This window comes from Danio rerio, chromosome 12, assembly GCF_049306965.1.
Source record: "Danio rerio strain Tuebingen ecotype United States chromosome 12, GRCz12tu, whole genome shotgun sequence".
NCBI classification, from domain to species: Eukaryota; Metazoa; Chordata; class Actinopteri; order Cypriniformes; family Danionidae; genus Danio; species Danio rerio.
In genome coordinates this window covers 34,759,582-34,787,512 of record NC_133187.1, presented here as the reverse complement: position 1 = coordinate 34,787,512, position 27,931 = coordinate 34,759,582, and the positions used below count along the sequence as shown (strand labels likewise).

General features: G+C 35.0%; 1 protein-coding gene across 28 annotated transcripts in view; it reads right to left on the bottom strand.

The window, feature by feature from the left end:
* Nucleotides 1–27,931, bottom strand: part of rbfox3a (RNA binding fox-1 homolog 3a) — an 829,029-nt gene that overhangs the window by 369,610 nt on the left and 431,488 nt on the right. For all 28 annotated transcript variants that reach the window (XM_073918641.1, XM_068224793.2, XM_073918645.1 and 25 more), the window contains one exon: nt 7,701–7,779. In XM_073918641.1, coding sequence (XP_073774742.1) covers nt 7,701–7,722 — 22 coding nt within the window. In that variant the 5' untranslated portion in view covers nt 7,723–7,779. The remainder of the gene's footprint in view (nt 1–7,700; nt 7,780–27,931) is intronic.

Here is a 27,931-nt window from a genome sequence, read left to right as displayed (position 1 = left end):
TAATTATGTTGTCCTGCAATGGTTAATCCAACAGGATAACCTTCAGACTTCCTAGAAATTTAATAACAAATATTTATTAATGCATTAATTATTATTATATTTAACAAATGACAATGGCATAGAGTCAAGATCTTCTGTATTCTATAGTATGTCAGACAAACATTAACCCTAGTTTAAAAAATAGAAATAAAATGAATTAAATAAGGCCTAATTAACCTAATATATCCACATCAAATATTAAACATAAAAATAAATTAAATAAGCCCTAATAAACCCAATATATCTGCACTTACTATAATATACACCTATTAACAAACAATAAACCATAAGGAGAGTAAACCACAAAAATCCCAGGACTTTCTTTTATATAAACTTTCCCTTTAAAACCTGTTGCACAGTAACACCGCAAGACTATATAAGTTCCAGATACTGAGTAAGCACTGTTTTGCATTTTTATCCCGTTTCTCAATATTTTACAGCATGAATTATAATATTCTGTTCTTTGAAGTCTCCAGTAAGGCTTTGCTTTGACTGTGAGTAATTCCAAATGTATATTTTCCTCACGGCGCACTCTCTCTCTCTCACACACACACACACACACACACACACACACACACACACACACACACACACACACACACACACACACACACACTCTCACACACCCCATCTGCTGTTATTTAGGCCTAAAACAAACAGCTCAAACAGGCAGCAGTGGATACAGTGGATGCCACTATCCACCAAGGTAACCGAGTTAGGATTGAACGCTTTCCCGGCAATTGGATTTCCATTGACAGATCCGTAGAAGCTGCAGACGTACAGAAACAGAGCGGCGAGGCAGTCAGGTGCAATCTTTGCTCTTTCACCCCTTCGCTTTCTGAAAGCATCTGACCAGAAAGCGCTGATTTCTGGCACAGCGTTTGAAAAAAAAAAAAAGTTACGTCCGTTTGTGTCAGCCCAACTTGGACGTTTGTATTTGACCATCTACGGCAAGTGATTTATTTGAGCCGAAGGAAACGCAGTGCACAAATTATGCTTTGCTAAGCGCTTTAAAGAACACTATTTTACAGGGAGGAGTGAGTCTTTGACCTTGAGGATCTTTGTTAGTCTTGGATCAGATGGTCAGTTTAATGCTGAGTTCAGGACGTTTACAGTTACAAAATACCAGTGCCAGACCTGAGCCAGGTCTATCATTTCATCTCATTACTCAGTTGTCACAAGGGATTATTCTCTCTTTCTGTCCATTCTGTTAATGGCATCAATGGCCCTTCACCTTGAAGTGGCAAAAAAAAAAAAAAAAAGTGAAATATGCAGAAAAAAATTGCTCTACAACTTATAATGGTGATTAATAATAATAATAATAATAATAATAATAATAATAATAATAATAATAATAATAATAATAATAATAATAATAATAATAATAACAATATTAATGGGGCGAAGCAGTGGCGCAGAAGGTAGTGCTGTCGCCTCACAGCAAGAAGGTCGCTGGGTCGCTGGTTCAAACCTCGGCTCAGTTGACATTTCTGTGAGGAGTTTGCATGTTCTCCCTGCGTTCGTGTGGGTTTCCTCCGGGGCTCTGGTTTCCCCCACTGTCCAAAGACATGCGGTACAGGTGATTTGGGTAGCCTAAATTGTCCGTAGTGTATGAGTGTGTGTGTATGTGTGTGTGTGTGTGTGGATGTTTCCCAGAGATGGGTTGCAGCTGGAAGGGCATCCTTGCTGGATAAGTTTGCGGTTCATTCCGCTGTGGTGACCCCGGATTAATAATGACAAGAAAATGAATAAATGAATAATAATAATGATAATAGGGGGACACGGTGTCTCAGTGGTTAGTACTGTTGCCTTACAGCAAGAAGGTCGCTGGTTCAAATCCCGGTTGGGCCAATTGGCATTTCTGTGTGGAGTTTGCATGTTCTCCTCGTACTGATGTGGGCTTCCTCCGGGTGCTCCTGGCACACAACATCACAAGACGTTTTAATATTAGGTTAGATTCAGGTCATGACGTCGGGTGACCAAATTTCAATGTGTAGCCAGCGTCTAAGGACAATGTTTATTTTTTTTTTGTCCAATAACGTGTCAAATGACATTGTGATTTTGTTGATTTTAGGTTGTGTTGAAAAGTGACCAAAATCCAATGTCTGATACAGTAGATGTCATAGTGGTAATGTCCCCACAACGCCAATATGTAACATGATTAGACATTGATATTTGGTTGATTTTAGGTTGACTTTATGTTGGACATTGGACATTGAAGTTGGCCTGACGTTGGGTTCTGACGTCAACCCGAATTTCATTTCCAAAATAGAATCCAACGTCCCAATGATGTTGGGGTACAACGTCCTTATGATGTCATGTTGATGTCCTGTGCCTGCAGGGAAGGGATTAAGTCGAAAAGAAAATGAAGGAATGAATAAATTGGCTGTAGTGTATATGTGTGAGAGTGTATGGATGTTTCCCAGTACTGGGTTACATGCTGTGTAAAATATATGCTGGATAAGTTGGTGGTTCATTCCACTGTGGTGAACCCTGATGAATAAAGGAACTAAGACAATTAGAACATGAATAAATTGGCTGTAGTGTATGTGTGTGAGAGTGTATGGATGTTTCCCAGTACTGGATTACACGCTGTGTAAAACATATGCTGGATAAGTTGGCGGTTCATTCTGCTGTGGCAACCCCTGATTAATAAATGGACAAGGCCAAAAAGAAAATGAATAAACTAGCTGTAGTGTATGTGTGTGAGAGTTTATGGATGTTTCCCAGTACTGGGTTACATGCTATGTAAAACATATTCTGGATAAGTTGGCGGTTCATTCAACTGTGGCAGCCCCTGATGAATATAGGGACTAAGCCGAAAAGAAAATAAATAAATTGGCTGTAGTGTATGTGTGTGAGAATGTATGCATGTTTCCCAGTACTGGGTTACACGCTATGTAAAACATATTCTGAATAAGTTGGCGGTTCATTCCGCTGTGGTGACCCCTGATGAAAAAAGGGACTAAGCTGAAAAGAAAATGAATGAATAAATAAATTGGCCATAGTGTATGTGTGTGAGAGTGTACGGATGCTTCCCTGTACTGGGTTACATGCTGTGTAAACATATGCTGAATAATTAGGTGGTTCATTCTGTGGGGCAACCCCTGATAAATAAAGGGACTAAGCCGAAGAAAAATAAAAAAATGAATGAAAACTACTATTACTACTACTAATAATAATAAAAATAATAATAAAGTTTTCTGTATTTATATTATATATTGAATAAAAGAAAACCAAAAAATTAACAAAATATTGAATTTAAAGCTAAAAACATTGAAAGTTTTAGGAAAAAAAAACATAAAAAAATTCAGCAAATTGATAGACATATTAAAAATATATACTACATAAAAACAATTACTAAATCAACACAACTAATTACCAAAAACTTTTGCTGAAATGAGAACACCTAAAAATAAAAGCAAAAAAAAAAAACTTCAATAAAACAGAAAAAATACAGAAATTAATACAGTTGATGTATGCGATACAGCAGATATTGTCATTTTTTTGAACCCTTGTTTAACACATAAAAAAAAAAAAAGCCTTTCGCTTTTCTGTGAAATTACTGTGACAAACAAAGTCCTATATTTGGCAGAATATATTTGCACTTTAAAAACAGCCGTAATGACAGCAATTCATCAAACATTTACTCAGCGGAAATACTACTGAGAAATAACTGATTTTGGCAGGATGATAAACTCAGTCGTGAGAGAGATTTGTAGATAATCAGACAAAACGGGCGAAAATTGCATGAATAATTTGTGGAAGTGTGAGTGAGACAAGCGCACTGTTACACAGCGTGCTCCAGGGGTTGGAGCGTCGTCGTCTGCCGAGACGTGGCTGAATTTGACTAATGCCTCTCTCGCTGTGAACAATAGAGACGAATGTTACTTTAAATCCCAAATACTTAAATCCAGCTTTCGATGACTCCAGGCAAATACCATTAATCACACGGGGCCCACCTCGCTCAGCACGCGCGTGCACGGCCAGATGATGGCTTTCCCCGACTCAATCCATCACAGACGTGTCGTGAGCGCGGCCCTTCGTACCGGCTGAGAGCCTCCATGTAGGGGCCCCGCTAAGTGAAAGAGTTACAACAGCTGTACCTGGCGCTGGTCGCTGCTCTCAAAGCGGCCCGGCTCCCCACTTAGAATGTCATCCGGCTCGTTTTAAAAGAGCGTCACGCCACGGAGCGCCTCCTTTGATGTATCGTTCCTCATCTTTACAATTTTGGGAATAACAGGTCTAACTTATCAATTTGGCACCTGAAATCCCACTGCTTACCGTTTTAGCACATTGTGTGCGGGGGTGATGTCATCCCATGACATCGCTTCCTCTTCTCATTACGGGACATTTTTAGACAGGGCCATAAAAATGAGGAAGGGGGCCATTTTAGAATATCCCATTTGCCCGAAAGTGAATCAACTTATCTCCATTATTTCAGAGGTGTGTGTCGGAAGTTGAATTCCACATCAGGAAGCGAAAAGGCGCGAATGTGCAAACATAATCATCGTAATCGCTCCTAATGTCCAAACATAAATGTTTACTGCGCACACCATTGTGATGCTTGGCAGAAAATGTGGCCATTTTGAAGACAACATGGGGGCAAAAAAAGGGGGAAAACGCTATTGCTATTTGTGAGTAATATTTAATTAATGACTTTCATAAATAATGAATAGAGCGGATGTAATTGCAGATGTTTTTATGATGACAGGCTTGGCTTCACTGGGCTTCTTTTTTTTCCTCCTCCCTCTTTTCAATTACCGTCCAGAACAGGGGGAGGCAGAAAGAAGGAATGTAGGGAAGAGAGAGCGAGAGAGAGCAAGGAAGAGAAGAAGTGAGAGAGAGAGAGGCTGGTGGAGGCAGAATTAAAGAGGCTTTTTGTCGCGTTTAATATCAATTCATTCCATGGACTGCTGACACAGGCAGTCCAGAGAGCCCAGGATTTATGGCTCCCTCTAATGGGCATGCTCAGAATCAAAGGCCTGTCGTCAGCACTACTTAAACCACTCCTCTCTCACTCCCTCGCTCCGGCCTTCTCCTCTCCACTCCACTTTTAAAGACACAAACGCTCATTTACAGCTCTACAGCGGCAGCTCGCAACTAGTTTGCTTCAGGACTCACATTTTAAATTGCACATCAAGTAGCAGCACAACTTCAGTTTAAAAGACGGAACTGATTCCTATTTTGAACTGTGCACTTTAAGGAAAACAGGAACCTGTCCACTCTGGCATCTGTCTAATTTGCTGAATTTTAGTTTGATATCAACAACAGGATATGGGAATGTTTAAAAAGTTTATTGGCAATACAATTATTCAGCAGTCCTAACAGTTACAGTATACTCAGGGTGCAAATTACAGGGGGTTTGGGGGGGATTGACCTCCCTAATTAATGCTTGATCCCCCCTGAAGGAGGTCAAAACGTCATGGGGGGGTCAGTTCTTTATTACTGAGATATATTTCACTCTGATCTGTATTTTAAATAATATGATTAATCATTTAAATAATAGATGACATAAATATATATTTGACCACCCCATAATGGTTTAAACCAATCAGTCTATTCTAGAAAAGTCTGAAAGCGGCAGATCTAAAGCATCAATAGACATCTTGTTTACATCTTGATGTTTTCTCGTAAAATATGTGTTTGTATCTATATTAAGCCTGACAATAAAATCATATTAAGACATACTGTTTGTAGTTTAACCTACAGTAACATCTGAAAAAGCTAATCAGAGAATGCTGTAGGTCAGAATACACTAAATATGCCTAAACACTCTGAAAACTTAAATCAATGTTATTAATAAACTAGATGCAAGTAAAAATAAATACATAAATGACTGAAGCATGTATTACACAATCTAACAGTTGACCAGTCGTCAATGTATAATTCGCACACTGGTTATACTTTCAGCTGCATGTATTTACTTATTTTTTTAGCAAGCAGTATTGTTTTATTTTCGCAGGTGGGGACCTTTTCTTTAAAGCACACACATGCTGTAGACACACACCAGGCATGTCTAAAAGCGCCTTTCATTTTGGTCTTATGAGGCAGCTTTGCAATGCTAGGAGAAAAAGAGGATCAAGAAGGGCACGTTTAAAGTTTTTTCTCTAGTTTAGTTCTTGAGTTTATGTATGTTAGGTGAATCTAGCAAGACATATTCATCAATGAAGAAGTTTCTGATCAGAAATGATTGTCTATTAATCATTTTGTATATCAGAAAAATTGCATTTAGACACTTTGTATGTATAGTGGAACTAAAAGAGGAACTCTTTTCTGAAACTAGTTTCAGAAAAGACTATAGTCACAGAACCGACAAGACTTTTAGAACTGCTGAAGTCTGAAGGAATCGCATCTCACACACACACACACACACACACACACACACACACACACACACACACACACACACACACACACACACACACACACACACACACACACACACACACACACACAAAAGGCTTTTATACAAAGTACTACATATACAATTCAGTACTTCAGTACTTTCTCCTTGTATCATTGCATTTTTATTACACATAGCAATATTTTTACTGAAATTCTTTTGTTTGTTTTATTTGTATGATTGCATTGCTTGGGTTTTTACCAAAATCTGGATTCATTTCATATGAACAGCTACTTTAAAAGATATTTACCACAACAACCATGAGGTGTTCAATACTTTTTTTTTATTTTACCCGCACAATGTATGTATGTACAGTTGAATCAGAATTATTAGCCCCCCTTTTTCCCCCAATTTCTGTTTAACAGAGAGAATTTTTTTTCAACACATGTCTAAACATAATAGTTTTAATAACTCATTTCTAATAACTGATTTATTTTATGTTTGCCATGATGACAGTACATAATATCTTATTAGATATATTTTTTAAAACACTTCTATACTGCTTAAAGTGACATTAAAAGGCTTAACTAGGTTAATTAGGTTAACTAGAAAATTGCTCAAAGGGGTTAATAATTTTGACATTAAAATGGCTCATAAAAAAATTAAAACAGCTTATATCATAGCCGAAATAAAACAAATAAGACTTTCTCCAGAAGAAAAACTATTATCAGACATACTGTGGAAATGTCCCTGCTTTTAAGCATAATTTATAAAATATTTTGAAAAGAAAAAAATTCAAATAGGGGGCTAATAGTTCTGACTTCAACTGTATGTGAGTCTGTATTTATATATACGATAGAAAAAGAGAGATTTGGTAAATCTGGACACATATGAAACTTTCATGCACATAATGACTAAGACTTATCTCTGTTGGATTCTGGTTTCTAGTAATGTAACTAATCCAAAGAGGAAACACCCCAGACAGATGGGAAACAACAATGACATTGAGACATACAGCGGATAAGAATGATATATTAGGAGTGAGACGAAAAGCCTGCAAATGTAAATTGCGCAAAAAATATGAAATCCACCCCATGAATTTAACAGTCAGACCCAATATCAATCCAAGCCTTCCTAACAGCACCATTCAGCTGTCGAACCACAACTTTTTGCCCTATGAGCTTGCAGTGAAATTACTAAATTATGTCATGAATTTTGGTTTCAATAAAATAAAAAGAAAATGACAGCTTGTACACACACAAACAAACAAAGTTTAGATTCTCATCTAGTTCTTGACCTCCACAAATGCACTCACCTGCCCAGCTGGGGGTCTCCATGTACAGCTGTGGCTGAGCTTGTTGGGGTCTTACTGCAACCACAGAAGTGTCTGATTCCTGCAGGAGAGAGACAGAGAACATAAGCCACAGAATTACACAAAAACAAGCAACATTTAATTCTTAAAAAAAAAAAGAAAAAAAAAGTGGTATTTAAATTTCCTTTGAGTCAAAAGGAAGCCCGTCTACCATAACAAAGAGGGTGAGCTCCCAATTTACATTACAGATTGCTCTGAAACTCCTTGTTTTTGTAAGCACGTTTATGTTTTTGGACCTTATTTTGCTTCATATGCCCTTGTTATGGTAATGTATGAGAGGATTGAGGAACATTCAGGAGACCTGCAGGGTTCAGATAAGCTCAGAACTCCACCAGAACCTTCAAATCCTTCATGTACTGTGACTGTGCTTCAAGCTATGCTGCTGCTGGAGTGCATCTGCTGCAATATTTGGATCACACACAGACACACAAACAACACCAACTAGTGTGCTTCCACAAGCAAATAAATGAATAAACAAAAACAATATATTAACTATTTTTAGATGACTTAGTTAACTTTCAAATTTAAGTTACTTAACAAAAAATGTTGTTTGTATTTGTGCATTATTTATTTGATAATTTAAGATGCTGATTTGAGTACCATTTTGTAAAGTCAAAAAAAAGAAAGAAAAGCAACAGGGGCTTAAAAAATGTCTATAGCTACCCTGGCCATCGTTTTTCCTTTTAGCTTCACTTATTTCTTTTCAAATGTCTGTCAAAAGAGCCAGTTTTTTTCAAAGATCATCATAAATTAAAATAAATTATAACTAAATGGTGTTTTTCCAATTTATTTATTTATTTTTGCTTAAATTGTTTTTATGGTGGTTTGAGTTTATTTTGGTTGTGCACTCGAATGAATGAATGAATAGCCAACAGTTCAGATGTGATAATATAAAGATATTAATATTATAATATTATTACCAACCCACCAAATGGGGGTAGATTTCAGCTGTGGCGGGTAAGACAGACACCACCACTAGCCACTTTGGCCGGTTGAAAATAATTTTTTAAATTGTAGTTTTCTTAAAAGCAGGATTTGACAATAAGAATGGCCCGATATTCGTGCAAATGTGATCTTAGAACCGAGAAGCAGCATGACTGAAAAAACAAATTGTGTTCGAGCAAGCAAAAGAAAGCAGGTGGATATGGAATGAGAGGATCATCACTCACGAGCACAGGAGATGGGATGACTTAAAAATCATGTGTGCTCCTGTTTACTAGTGTGAAGCAACCATGCTTAAAGGAAATGCAACTGGTGAAATCGGTTCTCTTTGAAATAGACTGGACAAAAAGCAATGATCGTGCACACAAAGTCCTGCGGCGTTCAGGAGCTCAAGATTTTCTTAAAAACATATCCTTTTTTAAACAGCAGCGGTCAAATTATTTTTTGAACAGATATATTAATAGGCCTAACATAAACTGTGTGCGCGTGATCATTCTTTCGCTATAACATATGGTATGTTTTTACTGGTTTTATTTTACTTGCAGTTATTTTTGTAAACTGTTTAATTACCTTTTTTTTTTTTTACAATAACATTGCTTTAATATGAAATTAACTTCCCATTTATGTGTAGTTACCTGGTGATCTGGGACCTTTAGCCTTGACAGATTACTGTGCATATTTTAGATACAAGACAATAGTTTTTTTTTAATGTCTTTTTTTTTTTTAAGAATTTATTTATTTATTTATTTTTTGTTAATTAAAAAAGTGCATGTATACAGCTATATTTTGCTTGTTTTTAAACATTATTTAAAATTTGTTGCTAAGAAATAATTATTTATTTATTTTTGGTGTGGTCAGAGGTAAATCCTTAATTTTGAACCCTGAAAAGTCATGTGAAATCAAAACTAATTGCAATGTGACAACCCTTTTGCTCATGCACATTGAGCAAACTCATACTAAAACACACAAAAAGCTAAATGAATGAGGAGGTTTGTGGACATAACACAAAATCTAAATCAAGTAATTTTAGCATGCCAAAGTCTGCAAATAAAATATTTGTTCCCAACAACAAAACTTGGTGGTTCATTCCGCTGTGGTGACACCAAATTAATAAAGGGAATAAGCCGAAAAAGACTTGAATGAATAAACAAAATTGTGGCTAGTGAAAACAGCAAGTGCCTAGAAATGTTGGAAATCTACTAGCCACAGTGGCTAGTGTTCAAAAAAGTTAATGTCAAGCCCTGATTATTAGTAATAATAATATTGTTAGAAGTGTTAAACTGTAAATGGGACTAGTTAAAGTATAAAGCATAAAAGTATCCTGCAATTGAGCATATATACACGTTAAAGGTTAATCTTAAATAAAGGTACATGTTAAATATACATGATTATAAAAATCTAATTTTGGAAGCTGTTTGGACAGAACTGTGTGTATGTATAGTCTGTTCACAGTCATACTGGAGTGATAGAAACACAATACGTCTCTTATTTAAAATTTTCTGATGTTAAAATAAGATCCGAATCCTTGCAATTCTGAGCAATAGAAACAAACAGCTACAGTGTGCTCAGAGTTGAAAATCCTATGTTCTGAACAATATAGTAGTAAATCTGATGGGTATTTTGAGCTGAGACACATTCTGGAGACACAAAAGTCTCATCTCAAATCTTGAAATGGGGGTAAAATACAGTAGGTGCCATTTAAGCACAAACATCAACATACAAAACACAACAATGGTAAAAACTTTTTCAAACAATATCACTTCGAGAATAACAAGACACATTGTTATCACTTACTGTAAGACAAAGGCAACAAAAATGATGATCAATACAGTCATACAAAAAAGAAAAAAGCAATTGCAGAATTTATTAAGGCAAACCCACAAGTATTTTTCATGGCTGAAAATAATTCTCAAAGATTTTTCTAACTGAGACTTCTGTTTAACTTGGTTCATTTAGATCACATTGGAGATTAGCTTGGTTTATTTTTTACATTTAAATCTTTAAGATTTCAAATAATATTGTCAAACTATATAACATATCCAGTGCAAAAGTACAAGTTATCTATTTAAAGTGGAATTAAGTCAAATCAGCTAAATATGTTTGCCTAAAATGTTTAAGTCAATCTGTCTGCATACAGTTTTTTTCTAAAACAGTGAACATTAAAAGTGTAAAAACGGAAACTGCAACAGAAGCAAGAAGCAATGCATTAACCACACACCCCTGTTAACTCCTTGCAACTAGAAACGACTCTGTCTGATAGTTAGATAAGAACGATAATCATTCTGCTGGTCTGACCTGGCGAGAAAACAGGCCTGATGTCACTGTTAATTTAAAACGGACTGAACTATAGGCAGGTTTGGCTGTGTGTACGTGACTCTTATTTAGCGAAACATTCTGTTGAGTAAGAAATCACTTCACCCTGAGGACTGAGAGGGAGGAGGAAGAAGAAGAAGAAACAGAAAGATGATAATGCTGCAACTTTTCTTTGGACACAGAAAAACACACAACCCAACAAACACGGGGCCTCTAGAGAGTGAATGCAGCACTCGGGACAAAAGAGCCAGTTAGAGCATTACCGTAATTACACGGCCGTAATGGCTTCTATTGCAGGCTATTCAGATTAAATATGCATAGTGCCCTGTCCATTTCCACGGGGCTTGATAAAAGTGTTGTTCCTATGTGTCATTTAATTGTAAGCATTAATCTGAAATATAGAGCTAATGTGTTTATTGAAAAGCAGCACTCCGCCACGCTGAAGCTAAATGTCTTTGCTTTCTGCAGATCATTCTTTCTTTATCAACTCACTTACATCCCTGTTTTATTCTTCTTACCTCTGTTTGACTCTTTTTTCATTACGATTTAATCTTTTTTTTCTTAAAGATACGGGTCATCGCAACGTGAAATTCTGTCATCATTTACTCAACCCTTTATATGTTTTTTTAAAGGATAAAGGATGAAATATTCTGGTTGCTCTCCTGCATTCAAGCTGGAATAAAAGTAAGAATTGTGAAAGAGTTTAAAAGTAAAACTTTATTTTATAAAAATGTTAAATATAAAACAAAATAGTTGAAACCATAAGGACGAAAAAAAAGTACATCTGTTTTTAACTTTTTTTAAACTATTTGAGTTAAACTTGACAAATGGTTTGTAAAATAATAATTTATTTTTTAAAGCCCCCCCAAAAAAATTTACTGTAGTTTTTTCTAACTTCTAGAAAAAAAAAAAAAAAAAATATATATATATATATATATATATATATATAAATATATATATATATATATATATATATATATATATATATGTGTGTGTGTGTGTGTGTGTGTGTGTGTGTGTGTGTGTGTGTGTGTGTGTGTGTGTGTGTGTGTGTGTGTGTGTGTGTGTTTGTTTGTTTGTTTGTATTATTTGCTTAAAATTAGGTGATTGTTTTTATAAAATAAGATAAATCACTTGATTTTGACTAATTATTTCTGAAAACCTTTTTTTACTTGTCTATACACCTGATAAAACACCTGTCTTGTCATCGATCCCAGTTGTAAGAGCAACAAATAATAACTTGACTTCTAGTTGATCATTTGGAAAAGAGGCAGAAGGTAGATTTTTCTGATGATTCATCTGTTAAACAGCATCCCAATCATCACAAATACTGCTGAGGACCTTTTTTAATCCGCATGGACCCAAGATTCTAATAGAAATCAGTCATATTTGGTGAAGGAAAAATCATGGTTTGTATTATACATACAATATGAGAACATGCAAGAGATCTGCAGAGTGGATTGCAACATCAACAGGCAATCACAATCATATTTTACTTTGGTAATAGAATAATCTAGAGGCATTTGCCTTTCATAGAAGTCACTTCCAATACCAAATGATCAACTAGAAGTCAAGTTATTATTTGTTGGTCTTACAACTGGGATCGATGACAAGACAGGTGTTTTATCAGGTGTATAGACAAGTAAAAAAATAGGATAGGTGGATAGGTGACAAGACTTTTGTCAAGTATGTGGACTAAAAATAAGGCAAAATCTCATAAGTAATAAAAGCTTTTATTTGCAATGGGTGACAAACACTTTACACTCATTAATATAAAAGCTTTGGTCATAAACATGGAGAAAAAAAGTTTTTTTTGTAAATAATATTTTGTGTCAGTTTATCAGCTCTTGTATGATTTCAGTAGAGATAACATGTATTTTTTTTACCACTTTTATTATGCTTTTGTAACCTATTTTGAAGCTTAAAGGGATTGTTCAGCCAAAAAATAAAAATGATGTCATCATTTGTTCACCCTTTACTCATTTCAAACCTTCATAAGTTTTTTTTTCCCTCTAAACACACAGAATTTGTTTTTTGAAAAATGTTGGAAACATGTAACCATTGATGTCTATAATATTGTTTTGTCATAAATGGAAGTCAATGGTTACAGGTTTTCAACTTTCTTCCAAATATCTTCTTTTGCATTCAATAAAAGAAAAACACTTATAAGGGGTTTAAAACACTTTAGGTAGACAGTAATTTTTCTTTTCTTGTTTAGGTTGATCTATTCCTTTAAAAGCCATAATCACCATTTATTATAATTTAATACAAATAGTGGAAGAAGTCATTCAGGTTTGGAATGATGTACAAATAAATGATGACAGAATATTTTTATTTCATTTTTTTTTTAATAAACTATTTGCTAAAAATGGCATCTAACCTTCCTTTTCCTATTCTCTCTCAGTGTCCGTCTATCAGAGACACGCTTTAGTTCTCAGCGGGGAAGTGTCTAATTTCATTCCGAGTGTTCCCCTCTGTGGTCAAGAGTAGAACTGAAACCCGGAGACGCAGGAAGCCTTCTGGGAAATCCAGTTCACTACCGACTCGGTGAGAATTCATTTCTGAGGAATTTCGCTTCGCTTGCCTGAAAACAGGCTCACAGGGTGGCAATGAAAAACAGAGGTCTCTGCATGTCAACAAAACCCTGAGCGTATTTGTGTCCATCCACCGAACCCAATGTGTATAAGCACAAATGCCCCATTGCAAAACCTGGTAAGCTGACTGTGGAGGATGCATTTTAAGGTGAAGGCTTCAAAAATATAGGTATTATTACGATATGTCCTCTCAATGTCAATATCTTTCAGAAAAGACAATCTCAGAATTATATACAGAAAGCAACTACAACAACAAAAGAGCTGTCATTGTTAAATAAATAGGGCACTAACATCCTCACTAAAAATAACAACAAGTTACTTCTTAGTAAATGAATTATTAATTAAAAGAATTTAACAAGTGACTATCTGTATCCAAATATTCCACCTCAAAAAACAGCATGTGTATCAAGCTGTATAATAGTTGTAAAAGCCTCCACCAGTGATCCAATTGAACTAATTACAATAACTCAGAAGATGGATTATTGTGTAATTTATTATATTATGTTGTGGTACAGACTGTTTATTGGAAGTGGTTTATACAGTAAATGCAAGTTTTCCTTATGAAAATACATAAGATGGTCTAAACAACTTAACAGCTTAAACTATTTACTCAGAAAATAATTGTTCAGATGAAGTAAATGACTTTTTTGCATTTAATAAATTATTGTTTGTATAAAAAGATAAAAAAATCAGAACAACAAACCAATTGGCATCTCCATGCTGATCAATTTTAATGAATAAAAAATTGGTGTCTTCTGATATATTAGTAAGATACACCACTTTCAAGGCCTACCGTGGTTTTAAAAGTCAAGGTTTTAAAGCTGCTGTAATTTCTGTAATACCGTTCCTAAGATATACTCTATGTGTGTGTGTGTGTGTGTGTTTAATACAGTTGAAATCAGAAGTTTACATACACTCTAAAAAAAAAAGGAAGATAACCATTTTTTTAAATGTCGGATGGTAAATCATACTTAACATTTACTATTTTAGGTCTGTTAGGATTACCTAAATTATTTACATTTGCTAAATGCCAGAATCTTTGCTTTTTTATCTTTGCTTTTAAACTGTATAACTTTGGTCAAATGTTTTGGGTATCCTTCCACAAGCTTCTCACAATAGTGTAAAGAATTTTGGCCAATTCCTCCTGACAGAATTGGTGTAACTGAGTCAGATTTGTCTTGCTCGCACAAGCTTTTTCAACTCTGCACACACATTTTCTATAGGATTGAAATCAGGGCTTTGTGATGGCCACTTCAAAATATTTACTAAGTTGTCCTTAAAGCACATTTTAACTACTTTGGCAGTATGCTTAGGGTTATGGTCTGTTTGGAAGACCCATTTGTGACCAAGTTTTAATTTCCTGGCTGATGTCTTGGAATGTTGCTTCAGTATTTCTACATAATGTTCTTTCTTTATGATGCCATCTATGCAAAAAATACTCTTATTCAATATCAATTATTAGAAATAGGAGAGAAGATTTTTTTAACACATTTCTAAACATAATATTTTTAATGACTCATTTCTAATAATTGATTTATTTTATCTTTGCCATGATGACAGTAAATAGTATTTTACTAGATATTTTTCAAGACATTGGTATTCAGCATAAAATGACATTTAAAGGCTCAACTAGTTTATTCAAGCTAACTAGGCAGGTTAAGGTTAGTAGCCAAGTTATTGTATAATGTCGATTTGTTCTGTGTAGACCATCGAAAAAAAAATATAGCTTAAAGGGGATAATAATTTTGACCTTAAAATGTTTTTTTTTGTAGTTTTTTTTATTTTTATTTATTTAACTGCTTTAATTCTAGCCGAAATAACAAATAAAACTTTCTCCAGAAGACAAAAACATTATCAGGCAAACTGTAAAAAATTCTTTGCTCTGTTAAACATAATTTAGGAAATATTAAAATAGGGGGGGAAAAAAAAGAGGGGGGGGGGGTGTAATTCATCTGTATAAGTAATTTTTTTTTTAACAATTTTTTTTTTAGGGCAACAATATCTCCAGCAGAAAAGAACCGCCCACATCAAAAGCTAATGTCAGCCCTTGATTCAAAAAACATTAGAAAATCGTTTATGCACCAACATTCAAGCATGTTATAGACCCGAACAGTGCAGTAGTTTACTTTATATCCAAAGCAAAGAAAATATATCCAGATGCTTTTTCAAGAAGTATTTTTATTTATATATATTTTTAATGAAGACAGCAGAAGTCAATGATTTATTTGAATGATTTAACCTGACATTTTTACTGTTCCAAAATATTTAAAATGTTTCTTAAAATAAAATAAATTGTGTTCAATGTGTGGAAAAATGTTGTTTTCTACCTAAACATTTAAAATAACTTATTGTGCTGTAATCACAATACCGTGAAACCGTTACATTTTTATACAAGTTTATATACCGTCAGAATCTTATACTGGCCCATACCTAATATTGCTACTCAGAATCTAAAAAAAAAATTAATATTTTAACCCCATAACCTGAATTATAGAGTCATTTTAACTGCATTCTAATAAGGTTCATCACACAACAAAATCTTTTGAAATCTCAAGATATTTGTATTTTTATTTGTCTTTTTTAAAATTAATCGAATGATTTGATAATTTCAGCTCACACATCATTAGTAACAAAAATAAATATTGCACAGCCCTAAAAACTACTATGCACTTGCTTGACAGCACTTGAAACTGTCAAAGACATCACATTAAACTTAATGATAAAAGCAGACAAAAACAACAGATTAAAATGCTGTTTTCTGCCGTAAATGAACCATTCTACATAATAGAAGACAGAAATCAGAAGACAGCAGGCGAAGAAAGAAACATGTCAATAGTAAACAAGCATATATTTCATTCGATACGAAAAAAGCATTAAAATTGATTACTTTTACTCAATATTTTTGTGCTCTATATATTTTTCATGCTTATTAGTCTACGGTGTCGTTAGCTTGGCAATAGCAACATCAACTTATTGAGTAAGCAGAGTGTCCCAAATCATTATTTTATGAAGTTTCAATGACTCATAGGATGCTACTTTTAAAGGCAGCTGTGTCAATAGAGTCTGGCTGCAAATTTGCACTTGCGCTTTCAGGCTTGCAATCTCGGACTTACACGCTCAGGCAACTGCGCTTCTTCTGCAAGAGACGTCATTTACAATCGCCACCTGTGATCATGAAATTTAAGTAATTTAACTTGATGACAAGGGGGGAAATCTCTAGGTAAGGGATTTCATTATGATTGTTGCAACAAACTTCTTATCTGTCACCCTTACCTAAGTGCATTTTTTCTTTTGTAACACCTTACAACAGCTCTGCAGTAATGTTACACATCATCTGTGCCGTTTTCTTTCTGTTAAGTGATTAGAGACGTTCCTTTATCAAGTTGATCTCAACATTATGTTTGGAGGACCTATAACACTGGACTGGTGTTGCACACCCAGAGGTGGAGATTTCTGGTGGAAGCATAATAGTTTATTTTGGTCACAACACACGATCTGTAATATAACCACACACACACACGCACGCACGCACTAGTCAAGACAGTGTTATCATGTGAAGATGCGGGACTTTAGCCCTGTCTACGGGTGTAGTAACGAGCAAACAAAGAAAACAAAGCACAAAGGCAGAACATTTCATAGGTAATATTAAGTTTTTTTCTGTTTTTGTATGTTCTGAACTTTTGTGCTAATCAGGTAACGTTATTGATGATAACAGTCTGCATTCACCATACGGCAAAGCAGCTCCAACTCGCACTAAACGGCTTATGCTAGTTTTGTTGAATGAAATCAGCAAACAATACAAAAGAAATATGACAACGAGATGCTGCGCTGCCAGAAACTTGTGTTATTGTCGGCTAACGTTAGTGAAAGAGTCGTTCGGGGGATTCATTCACAAACGAATCTCTCCCTCCGTCAGTATGAGAAGTGAAAGCAGGAGAGGAGGTGTGTTTCAGGACACGGATTAGATTAAATTTAACAGGGAGGGTGAATAGTACATTTCTGTACACACAAACACAAGCTTTTTGTCAGTATTGCCCGTGCGGTCACTGATCCATCAATGTAGAAAAGTGATGTAAAATTATAATTTTCATAATTAGAAAAAAAAAATTACATACTAACATCCAGGAAAACTCACGATTATAGATATATGTGTATATGTGTATATCTCTGGCTTTGGATGGCTACAGTCCTCCACTGTACCTTGGTCCCGCATTGATTTTAAAGGAGCGCTACCCTGTAGCAAGATGGCGGCGCTATTGACGCATTCCGTCCAATAGACAACAATAGGCCAGGCGACATCTAATGTATATATCTATGTTTCAGTACTAGCAGTGTGACTTCTTCATCAATGCGTGAAACCTCCTGCGGCTCACGTATTGCTTACTAATTGCCCCCTAGCATCACTCACCAGGACATACAGGTTGAAATGATGTTGGGCACAACACATTATAACTAACCTGAACTTATAGGAACACTAACACTAAATAATGACTAATCAATGCAAACATAACAGCTATATAAAAAATTAAATGAAACACAGGACTGTCATAAGTCTATACCTCTACACCGGGATCACCAGTCAGGATGTAAAGACTTTTGAAGCTGCACTGAAACTGCAATTTCATATGGATGCTCTTGCGACTTGGTAACTTCGCAATACGTATATAACATACATAATGACAGCCATAAATTCCTTAAGTTGATTTTTTTTTATTGTATTTTTATCCCTTAACGTTCAACTGAGCGATTTTTTGCAAACAAGGTGAAATTGTTGTCATTTAAGCCAAGGAAGGTTCCTTGGAATTCAGTTTACAGAATACAGGATAGATGTTTTTATTTTAATTATTTATTTACTTTAGGCAGACTTGGCAACCTTGCAGACAGCCTACTAGGTTTTTCGCTTTAAATTTGTCAAATTTCACACACAAAAAGTGCATTGTGTTTGAGTGTGATTGTAAAGTAATTAAAACAATGGATGAATGAGGACATTCATCACTGGTGTCCAATGGATCAGTGTTTTTGTTATGGTATCCACGGCGGCCTGACATTTCACCTTTTGAGCAGGTTACATGAATCTAACAGGATCTCATGCAATAGAACAGACACACACCAACAAACAAACACATATGAACAAGGCATGTCTATCAATTTAATCCAGGCATAGCTCATGCCATGGTTTCAATGACACCTAGGATGCTACTTTTAAGGGCAGCTTTGTAGGCAGCAAGAAGCAAGGCAATGGGGTTGTCTACAGTTTTCCCACAGATTTGGACCACTTTTACACAATGTTGACTTTTTTTTGAACACCAAAAGATCAAACAAGGTGAAATTAATGTCATTTAAGCCAAGGAAGGTTTCTTGGAAAACAGAATGCATGTTTTTATTTTAATTATTTGTTCATTGTAGGCAGACTTGGCAACCTCGCAGACATCCTACTAGGTTTTTCGCTTCAAATTTGTCAAATTTCACACACAAAAAGTGCATTGTGTTTGAGTGTGAATGTTAAAGTAATTAAAACTATGGATGAATGATGACAAATGTAGCTCATTTATAAGTGTTCATCGCTGGTGTCTAACGCGTTAGTGTTTGTTGATATGGAACTGCATCAGTGTCCACCGCGGCCTGACATTCAACCTTTTGAGCAGGTAAAAATGGATCTAACAGGATCTCACGCAATAGCACAGACACACACCAAAACACACATGAACAAGGCATGTGTATCGATTTAATCCGAACAGAGCTCATATCTCAGCCGCCAGTCTTTCTCTCTCTCTCTCACTCTCTCTCTGACTCTCTCTCTGTAATGAATTACCATGCACTGGCTCCAGTATTTTTGGGAACAAGGCCAACATAATTTGTTATTTCATCATAAGTAATTAAAAGCTGTTTCTTTTCCTGTTGTGTTGGAGCTGATTAATTATTTGGACGGTAAAAAGGCATAAATAACACCGAACTGAAGAGTGCCATGGAGGAAGGAAAAAAACAACAACACAACAACAATAAAACAACCATCACTCGGACTACTTTGATGTCGCAAGCAAAAAGAAAATAGCATCTCAATAAAGTCTATTTGCCCAGCTATTTTGTTTCGTACACAGCAATAAATAAACCATTGGCTGATGTATGATGAGAACAGTGCGATAACAAATGTTATATCTCAAGTATGAAAGGTCTGCTGCATGTAAGCAGATGAAAACAAGGTGCCTGACAGGTGACAGGTGTAATGGCATGTCATGTACATTTATTACAGCTGTCCAGATTAACTGTAAATTGTGTAGCATGCTGTTGAATTTCTGTTTAACGGAAATTTTTTTATCTTTTATCTTTGCCATGATGACCGTGCACAATATTTTTCAAGATACTATTTAGCTTAAAGTGTATTTTAAAGGCTTAACTTTCCGAAAGATTAAATAATTAACTTAACGAAAGATCTGTTTTTTGGATGAGACGTTAAACCGAGGTCCTGACTCTCTTTGGTCGTTAAGAATCCCAGGATGTCCTTCGGAAAAGAGTAGTGGGGTTTAACTCGGCATCCTGGCCAAATTTGCCCACTGGCCTCTGTCCATCATGGCCTCCTAACCATCCCCATATCATAATTGGCTTCATCATACTCTCCACCCATCAGCTGGTGTGTGGCGTGCGGTGTGGCGCAAAATGGCTGCCATCGCGTCATCCAGGTGGATACTCCACACTGGTGGTAGTGGTGGTGGATGGGGTAATCCCCTTCCAACAAGTAATTCAATTTGAATGTCTAGAAAAAGCATTATATAAATGTAAGAAATTATTGTTATTATTATTATTATTATTAACTAGGTTAATTAGGCAAGTTGGGGTAATTAGGCATATCATTGAATAACAATGCTTTGTTCTGCAAAAAAAAAAAAAAAAAAAAAAAAAAAAAAAAAAACGTTTTCATTTTAGCCACAATAAAACAAATAAGACTTTCTCCAGAAGAAGAAAAAAATATTAAGGGAAGTATTGTGAAAAATACATTGCTTTTTTAAACAATTTGAGAAATATTTGGAAAAAAAAAAATCACAGGATAATACTTATGACTTCAACTGTAGTTATAAAGATAAATCAGCATACAGTTACATGAGGCAAATGGATAAATAAAGTTAGATTAACATAATCATAAAGAAATTAATTAAAAAAATTAAAGATTCAAAAGGATTGTGTTTAAATAAGTATTAAACTTATCAAAAGATACAAATAAAAGCAATTTAGATCACAATTAATAAACAAGCAAATAAATAAACACATGCAGTACTAGGAGTAGAAAAACTCATTAACTTCACTAAACTGTGACTTCTAAATCTGTAATTGTCTGTATAGTAATACAAACTCAACAAACAAGAAACTGGTATTACATACAGTATCTTATATTTAGCATGTATTCAATGTCAGTGGTGTAAAGTAACAAATTGCAAATACTCAAACTACTGTAACTGATTGGTTTTTCTCAGGAATTGTAATTTACTAAGTAGTTTTAAAAATTGGTACTTGTAGTGCAGTATTGGTACTTTTACTCCACTTCTTTCCTTCAACCTGCAGTCAACACTTAATTTTTTTCTCTGATTCCTGTCTAATCAAATTGCACAGAGAAGGTAAATGGCATTATAATAAACTACCTCAAGACACAGGCGATTTTTAATTGCAGCAAATTGTTTGGAAGCATTAAAAGTGTCCAATATGATGTCCACAATCTTTACACTTATTGACCCAGAAACTGTTTAGATGCATGTCACTGATGAGAAGATGACATATGTTTACTGTATAAGCAAAATGGCCTTAAACATCCAGCAGGCACAGGACGTCAACATGACGTCAGATTGACATAGTATGTGGGGACATTGCATTTTGTTTGGAGATGAAAATCGTGTTTACGTCAGAAGGCAATGTCAGGCCACCGTCATTGTCCAACCTAAATCAACCAAATATCAATATCTAATGATGTTACAGCTTGACACGGTGTGGACTTTACCCCTATGACATCTATCAGAAGTTGGATTTTGGTTGACATCCATGACAAATAAATGTCAGCATTTTACAGCAATATGAAGTTGGTTTGAGATGCTGGATTTTAGTCACTTTCTAACACAACCTAAAATCAACCAAATATCAACATAATTTGACTTTGTTATTGGACATCAAAGTAGCATTGTCCTTAGACACTGACTAGACATTGAATTTTGGTCACCGGACAACACAACCTAAATCTAACCTAATATTAATGTCTTTTGAGGTTGTGTGCCTGCTGGGCAATAGCTAAATTAAATTGCATTACAGAATGTTACGTTTACACACATCTACAAATTACATGCAAATGCATCAGCTTTATACTGCATAATACTCACTACTCACTACTCTTGAGTACTTTTGAAAGGTCTACTCATACTTTGAGTAATATTTACACCAGATATTTTTACTCTACTTGCTCTACACTTTTAGGCAAGTAATGGTACTTTTACTTAAATAAGATGTTTCAGTACTCTTTCCACCACTGGTCAATTAAATCTCACACAGAAGTCACTTTCAAAATCAAGCAGTTTTGGCAAAGTTGTCTGATTAACCGGAAAGTGTAGAAATCTTACCCTTAAAACTTCTCTGACTAATTTCAGACTGAATTTCAGCCAGGAGGTTATTTCCAGCAATGGTAAACATGACCACACCTTAATGCACAGCTCAGCTATGAAATCCAACAACCAGATTACACAACACACAATCATGAAGCCCCGGTTTGTTGTTATTACAAGTTTCATTAAGGATTTAATGGATTATTAAGGATATAAACTCTCTTTACATGCAGGAGTCTTATAATTACGGAACTTTAATATGATGCAAGCGCATCTAAAGCAGATCCCGTAATTATGGTAAATACAATATCACAAACATGTAGCTGTTCATAAATTATAAAATTTATTGGTTTAATGAAAGATTCAATCTCTCATTTATGAAAATAGTGTTTTAAAAAAATTGTTTTAGGGGCTCAGTATGTATGTTATTGTACAGTACGTCACCACATAGTAGTCATTTTTATGAAAAATGTGATATGAATTCAACACACCATAAAAACAGATTCTTAATGAATGAAAGAGTGACTCAGTTAAATGAAACATGGCACATTTAAGTATTAATATTTAGTACAAATTATTTAATGGCTCAGCCCCATGTCACCACCTACAGTTAATTTTAATGGTAAATGAATGAAAGAATGACCACAAAACAATCACGAGTTTCCACCTACTGGTCTAACGATGATTGCATTTGTATGGTTACAATTTTGGGCAGCAAAATTGTGGGCAGATCTGACTGTTTGATTGATTATAATTGCCACTGTGCATTCACGAATGGTTTATCCACCCAAATATAAGGCTTGGCTAAAACTTGGCTAAAATTGGGCAGTCAGTGAAAACCTAATAGAAGTCTGAAATGGCCCAAAACTAAACTTACTAGAAACAGACAGATTAGGCAGACTTCACAAGCCCTATTTTAGCCAACCTGTCCATATTTAGATGTCTGGTTTATTTTCAACTTACAAAAAATGCTTGTTGGGATGTAACCTGCATGGTATTTTGCTGCTTGATTAATCCTATTCAACAACCAGACTGAAAAGCAAACTAATTATAATATTAACTAATAATAAAATCATATAATAGTATACATTCTTAGTAGTAAGTTTTCAGGAACACAAAGCCTAATAAATAATAGAGACTTATGATTCCGTCTTATATTAAACGGATGACGTATTTCTAGTGACCTAACATGCAGGGGTGAAAGTTTTGCATGGTTCATGTGCAAAAAGATGGCAGATCTCAGATTGTGGCTCTTGTGTTTTCCTGCGCCTGCCAAGCAAGTGCCATTAAGATGAATGGGAATGCTAATGAATAGATTTTTCCAGATATTATAGATTCCTTTAGTTAGAATACTTAAAACTGCCAATGACATCACCGGGACAAAACTTAATAATACAAAAAAGCAAATAAGAGCAATGGATTAAAATGCAGCTTTGGCAGCGAATGAATCATTCCGCATAATAGCAGACTGCGAAAATAAATAAATAAGAGAAGATGAAATACAAAACAAAACGGAGAAAAATAAAAGTCCTTCGGCCAAAAGAGCTTTATGTTCCATTAGAAAGGAAGCTCTGTGTCAGAAACTGTGGCTGAATTGATTTAGCAATCCATGTTTTAAAGATCAGAAGACTGAATAATGCTTTCTATCAGGTCCTTGTGCGTGAATGAAGAAGTGAAGGATAAATGGGAAGAATAACACTGCTCGGATGGTGGGATGTGCTTCTACATCTTGTCAGCAGAGGATGAGAACAGGTTGTAAGAGAGGGGAGAGAAAGAATGAAAAATGGTCAGGGCAGTGGCACGGCATAAAAGAACAATTTAACTTTGTAATGCTGTGCCTGAATCCTTTCGGATTCTACTTGGCTTTGTGAAGCAGATTAGTTGAGCAGCTTATACAGGCTTTGGTAAATAGAGTTGTAACTCCATTCATCCCCCATTCACAGAGTAAATATCCCCTTTCACACACACCAGAGCACAGTGGCACACACACTGACCTGGAAACACTTCTCAATTACAGACAAGCTGGAGCTCATCAACTCTTCCTACAGGGAGCCCGAATAGAGAGTCTGGACATAAATATTAAGCCTTGAACAGCCTGCTGTAATTTGATTTTCATACTGGGTCAATATATGAAAGCTGTGAGAGCTAATGTTCCTGTTCCGTATGGAGTTTCACCTCATATCTCTGGCTGGGAATTTATGTGCCTTGTATGTTTGCTTTCGCATACGCTCGAGATTGATGTCAGACAGACTGTTTGCTGTAGTTTGGGCTTTTGTTAAAGGATTAGTGCGTCTGAAAATGGAAAAACTTGTCATCTTTTTTTGTTTGTTCTGAGGAACACCAAAGGGAAACTATACTGCCAACTTTTTATTTGCGTGCAATTAGCGCTCATTGCTGTAAAGTTTGCACAATATACTGTAGATGCATCATAAAAACGGCTCATATGACTCATACATTTTGTGATGGCTTTATGAGAAATTCAATTATAATCTTGGTCTCAACTGAACTTTTAAGTCCAGCGAGTCAGTGAGTTGAGTTAGAGAACTCTATTAGTTAGATCTGAGAATGAATCACATACGATTATACAAACAGCAACAATAAAATAGCTAAAACAAAATGCATACTTTTCTTTTCTTTTTAAAAAGCTCAATTTACAGTTGAAGTAAGAATTATTAACCCCCCTGAATTATTAGCCCCGTTAATTTTTCCCCCCGATTTCTGTTTAACAAAGAGTAGTTTTTCTTTTTCAACATGTCTAAACATAATAGTTTTAATTACTCATTTCTAATAACTGATTTATTTTATACTTGCCATGATGACAGCACATTGTATTTTAATATTTTTACTTGGTTTTGTTGTTATGTATTAATGCAATTTTGTGTTATGCTCGATAGACCTCAGAAAGAATAGCCACTACCTTGGTTGTGGCTAATGTGGGTTCCTGAGAAAAATAAATAAATAAATAAATACATAAATAAATAAAAAATAAACAAACAAACAAACAAACAAACAAATAAATAAATAAATAAATAAATAAATAAATAAATAAATAAATAAATGTTTTACAATATATTTTCTAAGACACTTCTATACAGCATAAAGTTTAAGGGCTTAACTAGGTTAATTTTGGGGGAAAAAATAGCGTAAAGAGGCAAAAAATTTTAACCTTAAAATGTTGATGAAAATTTAAAACTGCTTTTGTTCTAGTCAAATTAAAACAACTAAGACTTTCTCCACATGAAAAAAATATCACTAGACATACTGTGTAAATGTCCGTGCTCTGTTAAACATCATTTGTGAAATATAAAAAAAATATATATTAAAAGGGAGGGGGTGGGTGGATGTTGGGGTATTAAATCTGATTTCAAGTGTACATTCAAGTCCCTTACAAATACAGTGCATGTATGTACATACATTTTTGTGTATAAAATATTGCCATTATACACGTTAAATTAGCATATTCCTCTTTATTTTTGTTCTCAAAAACCTTGTATAGGGGTACAAACAGTTTTAACACAAAACTGACCAGTCTATCAGATGAATAAGACAGAATAAGAAGTTTTAACTTTATCTATTAGTCAAAATCATTTTAAAGATTATAAACTGATTTAAATAATCATATTAATAAGGTAACGAGAAAAAGCATAGACGTTGATCCTTGCTGGAATGGATTGGAAGACAGAAATTTACCCCATCACTTGATATATGAGCAACATCACATTTGTAGCAGTGCGATGTGGCTGTATATCAGCGCTGGTGGGAGGCATGCATGACGATATACAGCAACATTGCACTGCTTCAAGTGTGATTTTGCGTTTATAAAACAGTTTGACGGCACAATCGTGTAATCGTGTAAAAAAGAAATTCAAACATGGAGAGTCTAAAAACCCTTTTGTACGAGGAACTACTTTCTTCTGACATTCATCCACATCTGCTGCTAACGTCAGAACAACAGAAACTGTTACTAATTCACTAACGTCACTCTAGAGCTAGTTTTTGAATGATTCTCTAGCGTAATGTCTAAAGTGAAGATAAAACAGGTGATTTTGCTGACATTTTAAGATTATAAGTCTAAACATGACAAGACATGACAGAGATATCTCCCAACAGTATTACAGTCTATTGGATTCTACAGTATTTCTCTGTTGCAATCAGGATATGTCAAGAATTAACCCGAAAAAAGCTGCACAGTCACAACCAGATTGCTATTGTGTTTGCGATAAGGAAAAGCGCTAAACACATGCAGGCTTTTCTTCTTTCTTTCTACCAACACACCACATTTCTAATATGCAAGTCCTATCTCACACTCAGTACACTACAATCATATGGTATAAATACAGCACTACAACATACAAAAGAGGGAGATTGACTTAAAATATCACTTACCTGTTTAATAATGATTTAATAAGCTGTATTTAAAAATTACGCTGTTTTATCTTCTAAGAGCTTATTATGCAGTCTCTGTCACCATCTTGTGGATGGACATCGTCTTTGGTCTGCTCAATGACAGGCTAATGGCAACCGATGCGATGTCTCTCACAAATTATAAATATTTAAAATTGGCACTATGCTTTAAAAAAAACTGCATAGTTGCAATCTAAACAACTACATTCTCGACTAAAAAGCCTCAAAAATACATTGTGTTGTGTAACAGCAGCAACATTTGTCAAATTATATAGTGTCCTCTGCTTGTGGCTGTATGTGGGTGGAGTAATACACAAGGGTGAAGGATTAAGAGGCTGGACGAGTGCTGTTACTGGTAGACTATTGCACAGATATCAGCCAGATCAGATTCAAGAACCAGACAAAACTATTATATATAAATTTGATTATTATCTGGTTATCAAGTTGTTGCTTAATTTGAGTGTTATTTTATATGTCAGTCTTTGCACAATATTATGCCAGTCTACAATATGAATTACAAAAATGTATGATTTATCTCCTTAAACAACTATAAAGACTATTATATATTTTAAATGTCAGTCTTTATTAATCTATCATCTTATTTACATTGCATTTATTTATTTTATTTTACTTCATTTATATAAATACATTATTTATATAATTACCTTTACTTCATATTACCTTTACTACATGCCACCCTTTACAAAATTGTCATTTTTGTGATAACTGTACCTCTACATATTTTTCCTTTCACCACCATTTGTACAAAAATAAAATAAATAAATAAATAAAAAAAACAAGTGACTACCAACCCTTAGGTTCTTCATCTCATCTAGCTGTAGGTAAGCAGTAAATAGCTGCTTTATCCATAGCAAGCTGCAGAGTTATTGAAGAGCACAGAGCAGCACTGCACTCTCAACCAGAGCCCTGCTGAACCACATGTTGCAAATGTTAATGAGGATTCCCAAATGCCAGGCCACTCTGGGGACTCTGACTTTAACCAACCCAGTAGATAAATAATACAATGCGCTGCTAGAACTACACCAGACACATGCGGCGAATGACGAAGAGGCCCCGAAAGAAGAAAAATGACTAGAATGAAGCATGCAGGCTTGACTGACTCGCCAATGCAACTTAAATCCTCTTCATTCTGGCTCAAATGAACATGAAACAAGATTTGCTATGGCGCCTCCTTCATAACCACGGTTTTACCTTTTTGATAATGTGTTTGTTGGGTGAAAAGATTGAATATACAGCTAATAGACATCTCCATTAAGACCCTAGTGTTGTCATTCCACTGCAACATGCACCCAATTTATGTCGGCTAGAGAGGATTCTGGGAAAT